The sequence below is a fragment of the Balaenoptera physalus genome (genome assembly GCF_965194825.1).
Source record: "Balaenoptera physalus genome assembly, chromosome: 11".
Classification (NCBI taxonomy): Eukaryota; Metazoa; Chordata; class Mammalia; order Artiodactyla; family Balaenopteridae; genus Balaenoptera; species Balaenoptera physalus.
Genome location: NC_138896.1, coordinates 5,295,651 through 5,311,133, shown reverse-complemented (window position 1 = coordinate 5,311,133; position 15,483 = coordinate 5,295,651). Strand labels below are relative to the sequence as shown.

The window sequence follows — 15,483 nt, the reverse complement described above, 5'->3', positions numbered from 1 at the left end:
AGCATCCACACGTGGTTTTCATGGAAGTTTCCAGGTCAGTATTTTTACCGGTGTTTCTCCATAGATTGCAAAATTGGGAAATCTTCTAGAGTTAAAAGAAGACCACTGCAACAGACTCATTGAAGAAAATGACAAGTATCAAAGACATTTAGGCAACTTAATAAATAAGGTACACATTTTCTTACATAAATATTTGTCTTTTTAAAACTGTGTGAAATATTAAAACGATAGAATTTTGGTGCTAAAAAGGATCTGAGGGATGATGTAATACATTTGTATTGATTCCTTTCACTTCATAATGGCCTTCCATTAGCCTTTTAGCTGAAAGCTAGCAAAGAACATTGTGTGTGTCTGTCCTTGTGCTGTCAGCACTTTCAGGTCTTAGTATTGCTGCTTCATGTTGAGGGTCACTCTAAATCTTGCCAACATAGTGTGCTAGTTTACCTTTTGAAAACTGCATGAACTTTAACCACGTGGACTGAAAGCCTGGGTTGAGACCCACACTACGTGCAGCGATCACAGTTGACTTGCTGCTACAGTTGTCCGCTTTTTGACACTTCACTTTTTCTGGATGATGAACAGGCACATTACAATTCTATTTGTATGCATATTCCTGATTTCAAAATGTAAGGAAGATGTTCTGACTATTGTAAAACTTTCATTCATGGGAGCCATATAATTGAACTTCAACTTGTACAGATTCTTAAAAAGCAAAATTAAATAAATATCCTAGAATTTATCACAGAATAATTGTTTTAGCTAATGTTTTTCAAGGTTACATCATACGAAGAAATTATCGAATGTGCTGACCGAAGGCTCATGATATCGAACTCCCAGATTGCACAGTAAGTTGAAAAAGCTTAATTTTTAACTTTGTAAACATTTGCTGATATTTTGCTCTCTGGCTTGCTAAGTTCATTTTTTAGACTCCTAGAAAGAGGAAAATGTGCTGTTTTGTAAGTCAAGACCATCCTTCAATGATATATTTAGTGTGCCTAGTGTCTGGACTACTTGAACAAGCAGAATTTCATCTTCCTTTCTCAGAACTCCCTTTGACTTGGGGGTCGGGGGAGCGAGGTTAAGAAATTACAGAGAAACATCCGAGAATTTTAGAGGATATTACCATGGTATTCAAGTAAAGTAACATTGCTATGCTTAGAATTTATTCACAAAAGTTTTTGAATGCACCCCAAATGAAACATATCAAGTACCAAATAAACTTTCTCATTAGAATGAGATTCAGGAACTGCCCTGGTGATGCAGTGGTTAGGAATCCGCCTGCCAATGCAGGGGACACGGGTTCGATCACTGGTCTGGGAAGATCCCACATGCCACAGAGCAAGTAAGCCCATGTGCCACAACTACTGAGCCTGCGCTCTAGAGCCCGTGAGCCACAGCTACTGAGCCCGCGTGCTGCAACTACTGAAGCTCATGCGCCTAAAACCCATGCTCCGCAACAAGAAAAGCCACCGCAATGAGAAGCCCGTGCACCACAATGAAGAGTAGCCCCCACTCGCAGCAACTAGAGAAAGCCCGCGCGCAGCAACGAAGACCCAACGCAGACAAAAAAATAATAATAATAATTTGAGTTGCTTGGAAAGAATTCCAAATTCCCATAAAGCAAGATGGATGGATGATGTATAGAGAACTAGACCACCATGAAATTTATCTACTCAAATCCTCCAATGAAATTAGCAAAATGTTAGCCTAGAAAAGTCCATTTTAGTCATAAAATTCAGTTGTTTTTTCTTTCAGTTTAGAAGAGAGAAATAAACATTTGGAAGATTTAATTAGAAGGCCCAGAGAGAGAGCCAGAAAACCAAGGTAAGTTGTTTCTTTTTCTAAATAATAATGTCTTTAACTTTAGAATATATGCATAATAATGTTATACATTTTTAAAAAAAACCCTTTTCCTTATCTCAGTTTAATATAAATTATATAAAAGTGCTTGGTATTTTGCCTAGCACAAAATAGTTTCTTTGATAGATGTTTTTTGTAGGACCTGAACTGGAAAGACTGGTTACCTGCTCTCATGGAACTTATGATTATCTCTAAGAAAAATACTATACAGATTATGAGCTAAGATTTTGTCTACAATAAAACAGCTTACCCTGATGTAAATATATAGCAGACCAGATCTTATGATCAGATTTTCTTACACTAATGTGAAATCTTATAATCCGTTATTTTAGAAGACTCTCAACTCTCAGTATTTGATGCTACAAGGTATATGCACAAACCCTATGGGGTTGATTCAGACCATAGCAGGATGTTAAAATGGGACTCTTCCTGACCTACTTCTTAAGATGCTAATTAAATATTTACCGATTCCCAAAACGAGAGTGAGTTTGCCCGGTGTGCAGAGGTTCTGAGGGAAATTTCAAAGAACCTTTTTCATGACTCATATCCCTTGACCAGATCCAGTATATGAAACGTCTGGAGTGTGGGGAAAATTGCAGAAGAGATTTCTTTGACTCTGTCGTGTCATGAGCTCCCGTCACCCCCAAGTCATTCTACCTCTTTTACCTAAAGCCTTGTGAGGGGTCTCTGGGAGATCACCTAAAGAACTTTGAAATGTGTTTCCTAAACACACTTAGGAAAGGGAGGATCAGTGACGGAGAAAATTAAAGCAAGGTGTGGCAGGCAGCACGACAGAGGGGCTGAGTTGGGTGGCCTGTTCTCCCTGAGCTTGTCATCAGGACAAAGAATGTCTGTGACAGTTTCTTAAGAACCATGCAGGTGAGATCTGAGTCATCTTGGGCTCGGCTGAAGGCTGCCTGGTGGGATGCCAGCAGCAAGAAGTGGAAAGGGAGCAGCACATTCTTAGGGGCTGGTGCAGCAGTATCAGGTGACCACCGGAAGAGAGATGCCTCAGCCTGGGCCCAGGGAACTGTAGGGCAGGGGTCCCTGGCAGTGGCAAGCTCCAAGAGAAAGAATCAGCCAATCCCAGAGACTGTGAAGCCACCCAGCCAAGTAAAATTATCTTATTGCTTTACTTCTCCGCCCTCCTTCTGCAAAGGGAGGAGGTGGGGAGTGAGGAGGGCGCAGACACTGACCTTCAGGGGCAGGCGGTGTCCACCAACTACAAGCCTTAGCTGAGGGAGACGGATGAGAAGTTCTCCTGAGTGAAGGTTAAAGGACCGATTAATATTTAACACTGGGCATCGAACTGAACTGAGCTGTGCTTAATCCTTCACAGTGAGGGCTGATTGTTTCCTTAGAGCAAAAAAAATCACTGGGCCTGCTGCCTATTCAGCCAACAGCAACGGGGAAGAGCTCCCCTGAGTGAAAAAAGGCTAAAGTAGGGACTTCCCTGGCTGTCCAGTGGTTAAGACTCTGAGCTCCCACTGCAGGGCACGTGGTTTGGTCCCTGATTGGGGAACTAAGATCCCACATGCCAGGGATCCCACGTGCCATGTGGTGTGGCCAAGAAAACCCCCAAAAAACAAAAAATAAAAAAAAGGCTAAAGTGGGGAGCAGACATGAAAGTTGCATTTTCATTATATCGTGGGTCATGTTTGTTCCGAATACCATTTGCAAATACAACTATGTTTTGAAAATCAAAAGCCTTTAGCAGGTTTACACTATTATTTGCAAAGTGATAGTTTAACTATGATTTTCTCCCTAATATGAAAGAATATGATCTGATGCCTGGCATATTACAGATGCTCAGTAATCGCTAGTTTGAACTGAATGTGAATCTTCTCTGAGTTGCTGAAAGAAACTGTGGAATATTTTTTTCTGGCATTATTTTGCAATAAGAAAATTTGCTTCTAAATTCACACATTTCACTAGTTCAGATATTTGTGTACTTACACTTGGCCTATCTTCACAGTAGGTTTGAGGCCCATTTATATAGACTTAGAGGGGCCTTGAAGCAAAGGTGTGAGGTGGAGTGGAAGAGCTCTCAGGCCCTTTCTAGCTGAGAAGACTGTTTCTTAGAGAACTTCAGACTCGCATCAGCCTTCAGCCCCGCACTATCCACGAGCCTCCCCTTGACCGATGGGCCTCAGTCAAGTCGGCACGCAAACACGCTTTAGACCACCTCTGCATTGTCTCAAAATTCTGGTGCTGCTTTTGCCAGTTGTCTTTAGAAGTGGAAACAGTGAGAAATAAGGAGAGAAAAGTGAGCACTTTAATAGTCTCAGATGTCTTGTTTTGGCCTCTAGTTATTTTTTTTTGGCCTCTAGTTCTTTATCACTTCAAGGAGATTCATTAGGTTTTCAAGTCATAGCCAGAATCTTATCCTAAGTAAATCTAGGAGAATGTTAAAACATAACAATACTGAGGCTCAATATTTTTATTTAATTGCAGTTGAGAATGATCCATGTTTTACATATTGAAAAACTCTATCTTAATCTTTTAGGGTCTCATAGTTCTATCCCAAGGGACAGTTTCTCTTTGAAAAGTGAGGAAAAGAAAATTTTCAATAATGGCATCCTTGTTCACTATGTTCTCTATTTTAGTCCTCCTCACCACCACCCGCCACTTGTTGTTTGTTTGTTTGTTTTACATTATTCTCTTTCTGTTTCCTGCAGACTGAGAAGTCATCCGAAGGCCGTGACCGTGGTAGGTCATACTGATGATAATTATAAAGAATGCTATATTCCCATGTGATTGTCAAATTACACAAAATTAAATATGAGCTCCTGAAGTTATGTTTCAGTAACGTTCAGCTTCGCTTTCCCCTCTGCCCTCAGATGAGGGCCTCTTTTGCCGCTGATTGTAGTTGGTCCTGTCACCGGAAGCCTTAATTTCGTCCCCGCAGCTACTGCTTCATGTCGGGGCCTCATCGTCTTCATCTGGCCTGTCACAGCCGTCTGCTTGCTCGTGGCTCCGCCTCCAGTTGGCTCCACCCTCCACGGGGTAGACAGAGTGGCTGTGCAGAAGCAAAACCTGGCTATGCGCCTGCCCTACGTGAGACCCTTCAGTGCTTCCCAGGTGCATTCAGAACCAAATCCAGCTCCTTAGCTGGCATAGAGGTCCTCTGTGGTCTAGCCCTCGCCTTCCTATCCAGGCTTCTCGTTCACTGCTTCCTCCTTCTCATCGTACACCCCAACCATATCTAACACTTGCAATGTTTTGCACATGCCGTGTTACCTTTGTGCCTTCTGGCTGCTGCCCGGGTAGCTCCCCAACCTGGAATGCTCTCTCCCAACCCCTTTTCTCCCCGTTCCTTCAGTTCCCGCCTCACAGACACCTGCCAGCGGGGGCTCCACCTGCTCCGTGAAGCCTTTCCCACCCAGGCAGAACTGACTTGCTTCCTCCCGTGTGTTCTCATTGTACCCTCTGATAAAATAGCACCTATGATATGTCATTACAGTTCTCTGCTTGCACATCCCGTGACCTCACTAGAACTCTTCTAGTGCAGGAATTCTCATATTCATTTTGGCATGCCCCAAGCACCTATCCCATAATAGGTACTAAATAGGAGTCAAATATTAGACAGACTCGGGACCCAGGCCCAATGCTATACTTGCTGGAGTAATTCCTAGTAGAAGATACACCTGCTGCCGCCCTGTCCCACGCCAGGCCATGGGTGGGTTCATGAATACCATGGCCCATTTGTGACACAGCTTTGCAGAAGAGGGGGTACAGTCAAAGGGCCTGTCTCTATCTGTCCCACTGAGACGCAGCTGTTGTAATAGTTGAGTTATGAGGACACCTTAATACTACCAATTCTTAGTTATGCTCTGCTGGTGAGTCACGTCACGAATTGTTCAGATCCTTGCTTCTGTTCCTTTTTCTTCATTCTGCCAGCTGGCAACCAAACCAAGGAAGATGAAACTCAACCAACCTTGCTCCTTGTCATATTCCTTAATAGGAAAAAGGTTGAAACAAACAAAAATATGGATTAAAATATAGTATTAGTATTATCTGTGGAGTTTATCTATCTGTAGGTTTTCCTTGTGCCCCTTTTCCACATGTAATCGAGAACTCGCTGCTTATGGAATAGGAATTCCATATGTAATCAAGAGTCAGCTCTTCTGTCCCTGAATGTCTATCCTGAAAACCGAAGAAACAATTTTTATCCTTTCATTTTTATATGCCAGATATCTTAGAAGGAAATAGAAATGATTTAGATTAAACAGGACTGAAGATTAACAATTAATCACTTTTGTTAACCACTCCAGGAGGAGAGTCATTACTAAGCATAGCGCCCAGATCCGTAGATACAAGCGACACATTAAAATCTGTATAAGTGGTGAAATTGTACGTTCCAAAAAATGTGATTACTATTCTTCTAATTTCTTCCGTGAACAATCAAACGTATTCTAACATAACATAAACAAGTGAATACAGTGGCTTCTTTTCCAAATATCTGTCAATTTTCATTCTCACAGAACACCACTCCTGTATTGCCAGGCCTTTAGTAACATATGAAAATTTCCTGTGTCTCACCCCAAATTTTTTTTCCTCTCTGGGCAGGCAGGTTCTTCCTACTATCAACCAAATTTAAAAAGACACTAACACTGAAATCCCTTGGAATTAAAACCCAGGTGAAAGGAGGTTTCACCCTTATAACTTCCACCTTAACATAGTTTTGAGGAATTAGTTCTGAGTTTAAACAAAGGAACCAGAGATAGCTAATTTTGTAAGATGTATCAGAAAAATGAATGTACATAACATATTATCCTTTTGATAAATCCCAGCGCCAGGATGAAAGTATAATTATTGAATCAAGATATACCTTGAATGGAAGGGAAGAAATTATTTTATCTCACTGAAATTAGTTTTGCACTTAAATTAGTCAGGTAAGTGCAAGAGGGAAATATTGGAGAATCTATAGCTGGCCCCAAAGGAAGTGCTGAATAAATAAAAGCTATTACTATTGATGTTATTTTGTTGAGGAATTCTATAAGATACATTTTATTATGAATTTTGAAGCAAAATTTGTTAATTTCTCAAATTCAAAAAGTTGTGATACGGTTTAAGACAAACCATGAGAAATGCACAGTAAGTTGCAGCTATATTAGTGTTTCATTTGAAAAATTAAGCCCTGAAAGCTTTGGAAGTGATTCAGGTTTTAAAAAGAGACATTATTAGCTTCATGGAATTCTCTAGGGAAAGTTAAGCTATGATAGGAGGAAGACAAACATTAAGATGGCTAATGCGGGGGAATTCCCTGGTGTTCCAGTTGTTAAAAATCCACCGTCCAATGCAGGGGACGCGGGTTCGATCCCTGGTTGGGGAACTAAGATCCCACATGCCGCGGGGCAACTAAGCCTATGCGCCACAACTAGAGAGAAGCCTGCGTACCACAACAAAGAGCCCGTGCACCGCAACGAAGGATCCCACGTACCTCAATGAAGATCCTGCATGCCGCATCTAAGAACTGACACAGCCCCCCCGCCAAAAACAAACAAACAAAAAGATGGATAGTGCAGCGTGTGGAATGTGGAACATGGTGAAATCGTTGGACTGGAAGGATTAACACAGTTTGTCCGCAAGCAGGGCTGTGTGCATAAGTGCTACGTTTGCCATGTGCGCTATTAGACATTTATGACCTTTTACCAAAAGGTCGTCTCACAGTGAACGTACCTCCTTTGGCGCACGGCTCAAGGATGCAGCATCTAAGCCAGTGCTTCTTGCAATAAACATTTAGTGACGTGCAATAAACCACGTGACAGCCTCTGTGTTAGAAGCCAAAGGTACAACGAAAAACCAGGCAGAGATCACCAGGGACCATGTAATCTAGTGGGGGAGATAGATAAATGACTCTTTCTTAGATTGGTGCATGGGTCTAACGGTCAGGGGTGCTCTAGAAGCATAGATGAAATGGCCCTGGACTAGGTGAGAAAACCTCAGGGCAGATTTTACAGAAATAATGACACCTGAGCCAGATCTTCATCACTGACTAGGTATTCCCCAGGTAGATAGAAGAGGAAGCTCTTCCCACACAGCACAGAGGCCTGAGGTATCCTGTGATACTCTCTGAACCACAAGTAAAATCTAAAACCCATGTCCTTCATATGGCAGGAGAGGAAGGTGATCGTGAATTGTCTCATGTGCTTTGTGAAGAAGCGCGAACTTTGTCCTGAGAAGCTCTGAAGGCTTTTAAGTGGCGGAATGATGGGGTCCATTATGCATTTTGAGGGAATTCCCTGGCAGTCCAGTGGTTAGGATTCCAAGCTTTCACTGCCGGGGGCCTGGGTTCCATCCCTGGTCAGAGAACTGAGATCCTGCAAGCCGCGTGGCCAAAAAAAAAAAAGAATTATGGGACTTCCCTGGTGGCGCAGTGGTTGAGAATCTGCCTGCCCATGCAGGGGACACGGGTTCAAGCCCTGGTCCAGGAAGATCTCCACGTGCCGTGGAGCAATTAAGCCCGTGCGCCACAACTACTGAGCCTGCGTGCCACAACTACTGAAGCCCGCGCACCTAGAGCCCGTGCTCCACAACGAGAAGCCACCACAATGAGAAGCCCATGCACTGCAATGAAGAGTAGCCCCCGCTCGCCCCAACTAGAGAAAGCCTGCGTGCAGCAACAAAGACTCAATGCAGCCAAAAATAAATAAATAAATAAATTTTTAAAAAAATTATGCGTCTTGAAAGATCACCCTAATAGTGATATAAAGGGTAGGTTGGTGGTGGGTGATGCTCGAATCAAAAGTACCAGATAAGATACTGCTACAGTGCTCCATGCAAGAAAAACCGAGGCCAGAAACTAAGAGTGACAGAGGAAATAATGAGGAAGTTATGGATGCGAAGTGATTTCAAAGGCAAAGTGAAAAGGATAGGTAATTGTTAGCTATGGGAGTGAAGGGCGAGGAGTCTGGGAGTGAAGGGGGAGGGGTCTAGGAAGCCTGGCACAGGTCTGGGTGGTCGTCTTCACAGAGGTAGAGAACACAGGAGGGACCACTAGTTTGCGGGAAAGATAGGATGAGGGCGAGGTTGCTGTGAAACACCCGGGACATATTTAATAAGCAGTTAAATATATGCTGAGAAGGATCCAGTGGTCAAGGAGGTTCTGAAGACAACGAGGAGAGAAGCGTCATTGATGACCGAGGTCTCAGAGGCGGAAAGAGGGCCTCGGGTCCCCAGAACAGCGTAGGTTCAGACACCCCTCCCTCTGAGACTGGAGGTTAGGAAGGCAACTCTGAGCTGTGCATGGTGTTGGAGACCCTGGCGGAAAGCTTGGCCCTCTTCCTGCAGGAGGAAGCTGGCGGGAGAGGCGAGGGTCTGAAATAGCCGCAGCCCCGGCTCTCAGGGAGCAGAGCGCGGGCTCTCGCCACGGGGTACTAGGAGGAGGTGCAGTTTCCTCTCCACCTCACCGTTCCTCTATTTTTATCTACTTTCTTCTCCTCCCCCCTTGTTCCTTGTTTCCCTGACTGTGACCTATCGCATCTTCTTGAGGACTTGCTCCGTCGATCATTCTTACTCTCTCACACCTTTAATTTACAATTCTTTATTGAATTCTTACCCTAGCCTTAAAAAAATCCTTCCTGCAACCCTCTTTTCCTCTAAAGCTATCACGTCTTATCTTAACCAAGTCTTTGTTGAATTTGTTACAATATCGCTTCTGTTTTAAGTTTTGGTTTTTTGGCCCAGAGTCTTGTGGGATCTTAGCTCCCCGACCAGGGATCCAACCGGCACCCACTGCATTGGAAGATGAGTCCCAACCACTGGACCGCCAGGGAAGTCCTGTGATTCATAGTGTTTCTGATAAATATTTTTCCATATTGCTGGTCTCAACACGCTGCTCTCATTTTTAAAGGCTGCATGATATTTCATTATATATAATTGAAATAACTTATTGAATTATAGTTTGTGGACAGGGTTTCCAGTTCTTACTGGTAGTCCAGAACTCACTGCCTTACATGCTCTGGCCCCAAATTACGTGCGTGTGCCTTTGCCCACGTGGTTTCCTTGTCCTAGAATGCCCTTTCCTGCCCTAAGTAAACTCTCTTCTCCACCTCCACCACCCAGCTCCTCATATTTGAAACATGTGCATCTTTCAAGGCTTAATCGAAATGTCACCTTCCTCCTTATCTGAAAGTAATACGTATCTCTTCTATCTATGACTTTCTAAGGGTTCTTAGCACGTTCTTCCCTAAATTATAGCTCGTGGGTGATATCAGGCTGCAGCACAAAGAGCACTCGACATGGAATCATAAGACTTAGGTTCCAGGGCTTCCCTGGTGGTTCAGTGGTTGAGTCCACCTGCCAATGCAGGGGACGTGGGTGTGAGCCCTGGTCCGGGAAGATCCCACATGCCTTGGAGCGACTGGGCCTATGCACCACAACAACTGAGCCTGCGCTCTAGAGCCCGCGTGCTACAACTACTGAAGCCCACGTGCCACAACTACTGAAGCCCGTGCGCCTAGAGCCCGTGCTCTGCAACAGAAGCCACTGCAATGAGAAGCCCGCGCACCACAATGAAGAGTAGCCCCCGCTCGCCGCAACTAGAGAAAGCCCGCGCGCAGCAACGAAGACCCAACGCAGCCAAAAATCAATGTCAAAATGTCAGTATTTTGTACATTATGTCCATAGTTAAAAGACTGTAACATTTGCCTGTGTAAATATAACTCCTGGGACGAGTGAGTGGGAGGTAAGCTGTGAAACTGGTCAGGGATCGTCCCGTATTTCAGAAGCCCAAGCTTGCAGCAGCAACTAGAATACACGTGTAAGACATCCTAGTCAGCACCCTATGGTGAAAAGTCGACCGTTCTGTAGCACAGTTGGGGATTCCTATAGGGCCAAGGTCAAATATGTTACGAGAAGAGAATTTTCAAGATTTCACAGCACAGCTACCCCACTGATGGGTTCCGGTTCGGTTTGGACTAGAGGAATTGAACATCCCTAATTGAAGAAATTGGCGCTGGAAGAATAGTGTTTCGGGAAACTCCGTTTTCTCCCTCCTGTGTTCCTCCCTACTCTCACTCCCTGACCACATTCACAACACCTCTGACGCGGGTGCGTGCTGGGTTTTCCCCCACAAGCTATTCTCTGCGACACCAGCTGGGGGTCCCACAATTTAACTCAATCCGGACACTACCTGAAGGTAGTAGCATCAGATCCCACAAGACTGCTCCCGCCCACTTCAGATGCTGATGGCAAGTCCTGGTTGTCGCCTGTGCCTCTAATAGATCAGCTGTAAGTCAGAGGTTCCCATGACCCCTTCCTCCGAGTCCATTAATTTGCTAGAGCAGCTCACAGAGCTCAGGGAAACACAGACATTTAACAGTTTATTAAAGGATACAGATGAACAGCCAGATAAAGAGAGACATAAGGCGAGGTCTGGGAGGGTCCTGAGGACAGGATCTTCTGTCCCCCTGGAGTTGGGGTGTGTCCCCCTTCTAGTACTTGGATCTGTTCACCAACCTAGAAGCTCCCTGAATTCTGTACTTTGAGAATTTCTACGGAGGCTTCCTGACATCATCATGATTAAGCATTAACTTCATTTCCAGCCTCTCTACCCTCTCTGGAGAATGGAGGGTGGGGATGAAAATTCTAAGCCAAGCAGTGAGGTGGAAGGAAAACCAGGAGAGTATGTTATCCTCCAGCCTCGAGAAACAGGTGTTAAAAAAGGGGGTGGAGGGACTTCCCTGGTGGTCCAGGGGGTAAGACTCCGCGCTCCCATTTCAGGGGGCCCAGGTTTGATCCCTGGTCGGGGAATTAGATCCCGCACGCATACCGCAACTAAGATCGATCCCGCATGCACACTGCAACTAAGATCCTGCATGCTGCAGCTAAGACCCAATGCAGCCAAAATAAATAAATAAATATTAAAGAAAAAACAAACAAAACTTTTAAAAGCGGGGAGGGGGGCTCAGATGAGGACTTTCGGATTCAGCAAGATGAGATATGTTAGGGCAGTGGTGAAAATAACAGCCCAGTGGAATAAATGGAGAAGAAAATCGAGAGGTGAGATAGGGAAGTTTTACTGTGTCTGAGGCAGAGAAGCGAGGCTCTTGCTGAGGGTACCAGCGGCCACGGGAGAATTTTTTTTTTTTTTTACTTTTTGGCCACACCGCGAAGCATGTGGGATCTTAGTTCCCCAACCAGAAATTGAACCCACGCCCCCTGCAGTGGGAGCGCTGAGTCTTAACCGTTGGACCGCCAGGGAAGTCCCAGAATTTTGTTTTTTAAGATGGGCAATATTATAGTATATTTGTATGTGGACGGGAGCGATGAATTGGAGAAGTAGAAATTTATTATGAGGTAGAGGAGAGATGGCTATTTTCAAAATCGCACGGTTTTGAGCAGGAGATGAGATCCAATCCACAAATGATGGCCGACCTTTGACAGGCCCATAGAAGTTTTTTCTTGGAACAGAAAGGAGGGCAGAGCATGAGTGTACAGTTGGAGGAAAGCGGTGAATGTGATTTTGTCTGTTCTTTTCCAGGAAATACGAGCTGAGCAAGCGTGGGCAGGGGAGTCTGTGAGTTGTGAAGGAAGAGGACCAGGTTGGGGACAGTCTCCCCTCCCCCCCCCCATAGTATTCCTTTTACATAAAGATCACAAAAGAATGTTTTTCTTTCAGAAGTAAAGTACGAAAACCATAACTTTTTTTAGCCCTTGCTAGGTGAAAGAACATAGAAGTCTTTGCTGGCATATAATAAACACAACTTTTTTTTTTTGCTTGACAGTTTTTCATTTATTAGGTCTACAAATGAAGTTAGATTGCAAATTTGTGGGGAAAGATGTCACTTATAATATAACAAATTCAACAGATATTTTCTGAGTTACCACTGGTGTCAGGCGCTGTTCTATAACATTGACTAAAGGCACAAAGATCCCTCAAGTGTGACAGACAGGAGATGTAATAAACTATATATTGTGTTAGAAGATAAAAAGTGCTATTAAAAAAAAGAGAATAGAGAGAAGAAATTGAGAGTACAAGGGAGGGGCTGGGGATTGTAATTTTAAACCGGGAGTGAGGGAGAGCCTCATTGAGGGGGTGACTGTTGAGCAAAGGTTTAAGGACATGAGGAAGTTCCTTAGCTACTGGGTTACCTGGGGGAACACCCAGAACAAAAACTGGGGCTTAGCAGACACATTTGCTAATGATGCTGAGGGAAATCTTAAGAAATTAAAGGAAAAGAAAGCTCTGCTCTTACAAATTCCAAGGAAGTAAAATGACAGAAGTGGAGAGTCAAGTGTGGGTTTGCCTGAGCTGTAAGAATGAGAATAACCAGGATGTAGTATATTTCTGGAAAACACAGATCTTCAAGGAGATAAGTGCAGAGGTGAGAAAGAAAAAACATGGAGAGGGGCACCCAGCAAAGGGGAGAGCTCTGGATGGGCACCCAGGGAACGCTGCTCATTGCGGGGAGAATGGAGATCACAGTAGTGCAGAGTTTGTGGGCACCAAGATCAGGGCAAGGATTTTACTTCCCTGGGCTACTGCTTTTGATTTTTGTACAAATTGGACAGTCACACAGGTCTCTCTCTGTTTTCTGTTTGTACGTTTTCATTTTCACATCAGTCCCGTCCTGAGCAGGCACACTTTGTCCCTGTTGCCCCTTTAGGGGCTGGCTGTCTAAAATTCAAGTCCCAAATAAAATCTATTAGTAATCATTTAATAATAAAACTGGAGTGGAAGTCCCAGTTTAAGCCTAAACTGGATTATCCTTATATGTTCAGGCTCTATCTAAACATGTTCTGAGAACTGAAGAGACAGGCCTACTAGGAATCTCTTTAACATAAGGAATGAGAATCTTCTCTGCCAGAAACCAGCCCTCTGAAGGGAAAAGAGAGTCAGGGAGACAGCCCTGGTCCAGTGAAAGAGAGAAGAGGTGATTCTGAGTATACAGCGTGATTACATGTATATATCTCCTACTGCAGTCCACAGCAGATTCTTCCCGGTGCTGGGAGACAGCAGCAAGTTAAATAGTAGGACGTGTTTTTCAAAAAAACCTGTCAGGCATCAGGAGCTCAGAGCAGGTCTGATTTGAAACTCATGGAAAAGAAAGTGCCTCAAAGTTGGGGAGGGAGAGTCTTCCACGCCAACAGAGAGCTCAGCAAGGTTCAGCCACATCAAACTGGCGTGCGCAGTCGGGATGTCTTTCGCACAGAGTGGCAGCTTTGGTAGCCGTGCGCAAGCGTGGAGGCAGCAGCTAAGTGGGAGGAGCCTTCTCAGGGAGCCCCTCCCCTTCTGCCAGGTGCCTTAGGAGCAGCAGCGGTGGCGGCCCTGGTGGAGCGGAGCTGAGCTGGTTCAGCCCAGCGCTGTCAGGTTTAGCAGACAAAATTAGATGGTGCCTGCAGCAGCCACAAGCTGCCTTTCCAGGGGCCCCAGGGCAAGGAGGCCTTGAGCAGAGCCAGTGCAGGAGTAGAGCAGCAGAGGTCCTAGGCCAGTGGAGCACGCAGTCTGGAATCAGACTGCCAGGTTCAAATCTTGCATCTGTCATTGACTAGCTTTTTTTTTTTATTTATTTATTTTTGTCTGTGTTGGGTCTTCGTTTCTGTGCGAGGGCTTTCTCTAGCTGCGGCGAGCGGGTGCCACTCTTCATCGCGGTGCGCGGGCCTCTCACTATCGCGGCCGCTCTTGTTGCGGAGCACAGGCTCCAGACGCGCAGGCTCAGTAGCTGTGGCTCACGGGCCTAGTTGCTCCGCGGCATGTGGGATCCTCCCAGACCAGGGCTCGAACCCGTGTCCCCTGCATTGGCAGGCAGATTCTCAACCTCTGCGCCACCAGGGAAGCCCCCATTGACTAGCTTTTAAGCCTTGGGGAAGTTACAAAACTTTCTGTGTCTCAGTTTTCTTCCCAGTAAATAATACCCAGCTCATAAGGATTTTCAGAGATTAAATGACAGGAATTGGCAATAGTAAGCACACCATGTGTTAGCTTATTTGTTTTATCATCCGTATGACAGCTCATGCTGGTCTAGCGCAACAGTACCTGGAATTCACATTGTTTAATTGCATGACATACCAGATTACTGGCAGCAACCTGAAGTGCACACTAGATGAGAAGGAAAGTGTCCAGCCATTGCCGCCCCCATTATGTGTTTCCTAAATGCTTACTCTATTCCAGGCCCTGTTCTGGGTGACTTATAGCTCTGGAATGTCAGGTAAGAAGTTAAGAACTGTCACTGTTTAACTGTGGGTGAGGGTGTCTGCAGAGGGGGGACAAGAGTTTCCACTGTATATTTTTTATGCTTTGGGGTTTTTTTTCTTTAACTGTTATGTAATATATATTCCAAAACATATGCTTGCTTTTCAGTGCCACACGCTGGCAGTTCATGCTCCTTATAAGACCACTATTTAAAATTACACAAAGACTTTATTGCGCCGGTCACCCGGCGGATCGTCATTCAAATAAAATAACCACTAACGACGCTAATTAACTGGAAGGGAGTGATGGAGGGCGGGGCGAGCGGCAAACCTCAGGTCACCAGCCCGCGACTATAACGGGAGGCGGACTCTCGCGGGAATCTCAGATGCCCTAGCAACCGGCCACGTGACTCCCGGGGCCGCCCGCGCTCCCCCAGGCTCCGAGCCCAGCAGCCACGCTGGCGGCGTTTCTCGGCCAGGGGAGTG

The 15,483-nt window shown here is 45.0% G+C and overlaps 1 protein-coding gene across 2 annotated transcripts in view; it reads left to right on the top strand.

The window, feature by feature from the left end:
- CAGE1 (cancer antigen 1) overlaps positions 1 to 15,356 on the top strand; it is a 58,901-nt gene extending 43,545 nt beyond the window's left edge. The window contains exons 8-11 of one of the 2 annotated variants that reach the window (XM_082413290.1): positions 65 to 169; positions 775 to 845; positions 1,756 to 1,824; positions 4,539 to 15,356. In XM_082413290.1, the coding sequence (XP_082269416.1) occupies positions 65 to 169; positions 775 to 845; positions 1,756 to 1,824; positions 4,539 to 4,617 (324 nt within the window). In that variant the 3' untranslated portion in view covers positions 4,618 to 15,356. Of the gene's footprint in view, positions 1 to 2; positions 170 to 774; positions 846 to 1,755; positions 1,825 to 4,538 lie in introns of those variants that run through there. The other variant, XR_014250869.1, reaches the window with a different exon arrangement.
- Positions 15,357 to 15,483: the final 127 nt, after the last annotated feature.